The sequence below is a fragment of the Adiantum capillus-veneris genome, chromosome 3 (genome assembly GCF_014529385.1).
Source record: "Adiantum capillus-veneris isolate H3 chromosome 3, ASM1452938v2, whole genome shotgun sequence".
NCBI lineage: Eukaryota > Viridiplantae > Streptophyta > Polypodiopsida > Polypodiales > Pteridaceae > Adiantum > Adiantum capillus-veneris.
Window position 1 is genome coordinate 149,466,199 of NC_140933.1, and position 5,954 is coordinate 149,472,152.

At 40.2% G+C, this 5,954-nt stretch overlaps 1 protein-coding gene across 1 annotated transcript; it reads right to left on the bottom strand.

Annotated features, from left to right (window-relative positions):
- Window positions 1–677: 677 nt before the first annotated feature.
- LOC147461923 (cyclin-dependent kinases regulatory subunit 2-like) lies at window positions 678–3,399 on the bottom strand. The gene is made up of 4 exons (XM_086509395.1): window positions 3,244–3,399; window positions 1,351–1,411; window positions 1,076–1,271; window positions 678–995 (listed from the first exon to the last, which is right to left on the bottom strand). Exons 1-3 carry the CDS (start codon window positions 3,294–3,296, stop codon window positions 1,089–1,091), a joined length of 297 nt encoding a protein of 98 aa, XP_086365521.1. The 5' UTR covers window positions 3,297–3,399; the 3' UTR covers window positions 678–995; window positions 1,076–1,088.
- Window positions 3,400–5,954: the final 2,555 nt, after the last annotated feature.

Sequence of the window (5,954 nt, forward strand, 5' to 3'; positions counted from 1 at the left end):
CTCATCTATTGGTGGACTAGACAGATAGATCTTTGATCTCTCTCTCTCTCTCTCTCTCTCTCTCTCTCTCACAGCTTTTGTCCAGTAAAAGAGTTGTCCCCACGGGCAAAGGCACGACTCAGAAACTAGAGAAGGTTGGGGTGGGTGAACACGTGGATTTCTATTTTTGATACAAAAGCACTTAAACGAACAAATCAATAACATTAAAGAAAATCACTCGTACACTGGCCAACTTATCCTCGCTTATTGGCACAGAGCTTATGGGCTTTTGTCCAAGCGGATTGAGCTCATCATCCTAACATTAGACATGTATAATGATCAGGGAAGAGCAAAGATGAAAATAACTCCTGTTAAGACTAAATGGGCCTCAAACCACTCCCACAGTTATATGACATGTTTGTGGAAAATTCGATCAATGTGTGCTTTTACTACCAAATGAGTGACCAAAAGAACACTTCATGTTACGCAATCAAGCCCATGCTATATAGGTCAACCTTTCAAACAGTTAGCGACACCTAATGCTCAAAATAATCAAAGCCTCGATAAGGGGCAAAAACTAAATCAGCCACAGATGCGAATGACATCTGCCAAAATCTTCTATAGAAGAACTTCAGGCTGCAAAAAACAAGCAGGATAAAGCAAGAATAGACAAACAATTAACATAGCACAAATACAAGTTGAGAGAAGTAACATGGGTCAATGATTTTGAGACCTTGTGAACAGAAACTTGCAGCTCTTTGAGCATATATGCACAGAAAAACACAATAAGATCAAGTCCTGCTTTCAACCAAAAAGGGCATGGCCTGGAAAGTATTCACATTAACTGGTCTTAAAAGATTTACCAAAAGCCAGCAATGCCGAAAGCTAGCTTAGACAAATTTTTAGCACTCTACAGTCGTATTCAAACTCTGAGAGTACTTGAATCATAATTTGTAATTCCACATCGAGCTGCGACAATGATGGTTTATGAAATGCAAACCATACCACTTAAATACCTGCAATTTACCAAGAACCCATATCTCAGACAATTCAGTAACACAAAGTAATAATTGAACAAAGCCATGCTTCAACATACATTAATGATCAAGTCAAGCCTTCATTCCCACTGCCTGAGAAGCTTGGGTTTGAGCCTGTGATGGATTAGCCATGACTTGCTGGTTTTGCTGGTAATTCAATGGCCGTCTGAAAAGCATAATATGTGGTTCAGGCTTGTGAATAGCATAGTGCACCCAACCACGGGACTGTTGCACTCCAAGGGCCCGCCACTCAGCCTTCAAGTAAGAAAATGAGAAAAGTTAGCATTTGACAAGAATGTTGAGCATTAGCCAGAAAAATGGAATGTGAAAATACCTCTGAGAGCAAACGATTTTTCGGAAGTAATTTGGTGATTTCTGGAGTAAGAACCACATGTCTGCAGCAACAACAAAAAATTGCTACACCACTTTCTCAAGTAAGGACCAGATCAAGTTTTAGCTACACTACTTTCTGGAGTAAGAACCGCATGTCTACAGCAACAAAAAGTTCTCATTACGCTACTTTAAGCCCTCTTCGGTATGCACACAGCATAACTTTCACAACCTGGGACCTGTTCAATTAGCTTCCTGCTCAGCATTCTAACAAAGCTGGCATTTCAGCAACCCTTGATGGTTAACAGGCAGTCCTTGTTCCCCACTACCCAGGAATAAGCAAATTTCTTGATCCCCAACGCCAAACAAGGCATAGATAGATTATATCCAAAAAAAGATATATGAAATTGCAAATCAAAAAGAAATGGCAGAGCTACAGTAACCAGAAGGAAGCAAACACCTGGAACGGGGGCATGAGATGCATATAAGCTTCTATAAATGATCTATATCACTTTGAAGACAGATCACTGGAACGGAGTTGCTATACCAAAAACTACACTATGTTCACTTCCTCCGTTTGGTGCTTTCAAAATGCAAAATCCTGTCAGGATCTTACAGCCTAACCCTGCATGTGCAGAAAAAGCCAATAGCAATTAAAAGGGGTCTAGAGTTACAGTGCTTCTGAAGATTTTAGGAACTACCAAAGGAAACATTCACAGTTACACAGTTGCAGAACCTAATCATTAAAATTGAGGTTGTTTGAATAAGCTGCAATGAAGAGGGAATGCTTACATAAGCATTGAGCAAATGGAGAAGAATTACAGCTTAGGAGTCACAAAACCTATCAGTAGGCCACATCAGCAAGTAAACAAAATGCAGATAGAGGTCACTCTGCTTTGTTTTGATCCTGAAGTTTCTGAGAGAAGTGGGCAGCGAATTCTGCACTGAAGGATGGAACTCTTTGTTTTTATTGTCGCCTGCTGGTAAACTTTAAACGCTTCCGAGAAGAAGTGCCCTTATGTTAATCTATGTGCTGGCATTCGCCACTCGCCTCTTCAGTGTGCTGCGCTATGAGAGTATGATTCATGAGTTTGATCCTTATTTCAACTACCGTACGACCTTGTATCTCACTCAGAAAGGATTCTATGAGTTCTGGAACTGGTTTGATTATGAAACTTGGTATCCACTTGGCCGCATCATTGGAGGGACTCTTTACCCAGGTCTCATGATAACAGCTGCTTTAATGTATTGGGCACTCAGATTACTCAGCTTTGCTGTGCACATTCGGGATGTATGTGTATTAACGGCCCCCTTCTTTGCCTCAAATACCACATTAGTGGCTTATTTCTTTGGAAAAGAGATATGGGACTCAGGAGCTGGCATTGTTGCTGCCGCTTTGATTGCCATCTGTCCTGGTTACATCTCAAGATCTTTGCCTCAAATACCACATTAGTGGCTTATTTCTTTGGAAAAGAGATATGGGACTCAGGAGCTGGCATTGTTGCTGCCGCTTTGATTGCCATCTGTCCTGGTTACATCTCAAGATCTGTCTTCGCGAGCTGGTTTTGAAGTAGAATGCGCGCAATTAGAGGTTTATTCTGGAACTAACTGTATTTCCACATGGCGCGCGAGGTCTTGTCATCCAGCTAACTCTGTTTCGAGTTAAGCTCCTTAGACATGAGATAATACGTCTGCCGTACTCGACGATCGTGCAAGCTAGGAACTCTCTCTCTCTCTCTCTCTCTCTCTCTCTCTCTCTCTCTCTCTCTCTCTCTCTCTCTCTCTCTCTCCGTGTCTACTGGCCGAGAGTGCCAATCGTCTCTCCGTGTCTACTAGCCGAGAGTGCCAATCGTTTGAGAGAGAGAGAGAGAGAGAGAGAGAGAGAGAGAGAGAGAACCTGTACTCGTAGACGTCGTCGAAATACTTCTCCGAATACTGAATCTGAGGCATGGCGCAGAGCTGAGTAGAGATCCGCAGGGGAAGAGAAACCCTAATTCGCGTGACCTGCAGAGTGGAGAAGAATGAGCAGCCGAAGAGCGGGAATCGGACTATTATAAATTTTGAAAACACGTCGTAACATTTCATTTCATTTCATTTTCTCGTTTCATTTCGGAATCACGTCCAAGGGATGTGAAGCTCTATAGGGGTATGTCTGCACATTTCAAAATAAAATCAGCAACATGGAGAATCCCCGCAGATTCTATGTGGGGCGTGATGGGCATCGATGCCAATTTTGATTGAAGGAAACAAAAGAGCAGAGACCGGTGTCAATGAGCGAAGGGACTTGAGTAGCAGGCGGTGGCATGAAACTGAGTAACAGCAATGGCGCGAACCCAAGCAACAAGCGGTGGGACACGCAGATGAGGGACTGGGAGGGGGTTGAGGATTTTTTTTTTTAAGTACAGTTGCAATACGGGAGCACAGAGAACATTAGGCTGAGGTGGTTAGCGTTGAGAATTTGTGACGAATGCTACTGAGTTCAAATTTGAAGACGTCTTTTGCTGATTTTGATGCTCTGTGTGCACCACTGGCAGGCAGCAAAGGAGTGCAAAAAGATTCTCGTGAAATAAAATAAGAAGCAACCAGTATGCACATACGATTTTAAATGTATGTTGTGACAATTTTGAAAATTCGTGTTTTTAGGAAAATCAAGGCAAATTCTAGAGAGGAGACTTGAGGAGACCTGCAGGAGAGTGGTCCAATATGCATGCATGCATAAGTAGAAGAAGAAGGTCAGCATGCAAACTACATAATTGTGTGTGTGTGTGTGTGTGTGTGTGTAGCAATGGACTATACCAATTGTTATCCATGTCCATTTCATAACTTTTTTTAACTTACAAGCTTAGTCCAAAGTATTTATGATGTTTTTCTATATAAAATTTTATTATTCCACAGTTTATTTAGTATTTTATTCTTATCAGAAGGCCATAACCCCTCCAAGTGGCATGCTCCCCCCCCCCCCCCCTTTTTTTTTAAACCAACTTTTTGAGTTTTTATCTGCCAAATTAATGAGGCTTCATCACATGAAGCCGTAAAGAAGCCTAAAATATACCATTATGAGTTCAAACTTGTTTTTGTGTATTTATCACATGAAGCCGTAAAGAAGCCTAAAAAATACCATTATGAGTTCAAACTTGTTTTTGTTTATTTAGAACTGATATTGTTTATGTTTATATGGAATCCAATCCTTCCCAAGTTTGTAAGTCATAATCTCTTAGCAAGCCAAGTGGCAAAGAACCTTTATAGTAACCTAGCCCGTCTAAGTGTCAAACCAAAAAAAAAGAGCTAGATGTTTATACTGATTTTTTGTACCCGACCATGTGAATGCAAATAGTGTATTGCATCATCTTGTCCAAACAACTAAAATCGAACAAGTTTAGCAATGGTATGTAATCGAGCCATGTTCCCCCAAAGTCCCCAACATTTATAAAAACATGCAACATCAGCGTTGATGGGCAAAAAAGACCTCGATATTCACTAAGCCAACCCAAACAGTGGGCTTTACTAGGCTTTTTAAGCGACATCATGATGCCAAGTTTTAAGCGGCAGTACCAAGTGTAAGAACCAATATACATCCGGGGTATACCCCCATCCCAAAGCTCCACTATGTATCGACATGTTACTTACCATCAGAGTTTTGCATTGTCAAGCCAAGCAGCAGTTAACATACACTTCGCTCCAACATCAGTGCACAGAAAAAACCCCTTTACATATACTTAGCCAACCCAAAATGGTGGGCTTTACCAGGCTTAAAGCAACAGTGGTCAAGATGCCATGCTTAAGTGATAGTTCTCAGTCAAAAAATTAGTACACACCAAGCGTATACCCCCCCATCCCAAAACTTTTTGATGAACAGTATGCGCCGTCAAGTTACTTATCACCAGAATTTGCCAAGCCAAGCAACTTAAATATATATATATATATATATATATATATATATATATATATATATATATATGTATATATATATATATATATATATATATATATATATACCTCCTATTTTAAAAAAAACCAATGAACCAAGTTAACGCAGAGGAACATCGCATCAGAATTTTGCTGTGTAAAGCGACCATATTTATTATGTCAAACCCCAAATTTTAAGGATCACCTTCATTCAAACCATATAATTATGTAGCTTTTACTAAAAAAAATTGAAACCCAGTAGAGGGGTCATAGTTTTTTTTTTTTAATTCATTCATCCTTATGTACTGTCATGTAAAGCAAACACATTCAGTGGGCCTTATCAAGTTTGTCACTGTTTACTGGAGTTGGTTTTCTTTCTTGTTTAAATTGCAAACATAACCAGGTTATGGGTTATTAGCCTATAAGGGTTCCATCCCATGGTAGATCTGAACTTAGTATATCTTTAAAAAGTTGTAGGTTTTACAATGTAGCTATCTACCCAGGGTGACAACACATTAGGGTTTAGGAAAGTATTTTTTAATATACTGAAAACTCAAAAGCAAGTAACAAAGTGTGTGTGTGTGTGTGTGTGTGTGAGAGAGAGAGAGAGAGAGAGGCCCTACAAGCAAGAGGTGCAAGTTTTGTTTTCTTTTCTAAGGCCAACGAGGTTGCAATGAGACCTATGTAGGTGGGGCTATTAAA

Excerpts from the sequence above, each read along its gene's own strand:
- LOC147461923 (XM_086509395.1), bottom strand. The coding sequence starts at position 3,296 with ATGCCTCAGATTCAGTATTCGGAGAAGTATTTCGACGACGTCTACGAG. Across the intron at positions 1,412-3,243 it reads GACGACGTCTACGAGTACAG|ACATGTGGTTCTTACTCCAG; the intron begins GTTCTCTCTCTC and ends TTGTTGCTGCAG. Across the intron at positions 1,272-1,350 it reads AAAATCGTTTGCTCTCAGAG|GCTGAGTGGCGGGCCCTTGG; the intron begins GTATTTTCACAT and ends TCTTACTTGAAG.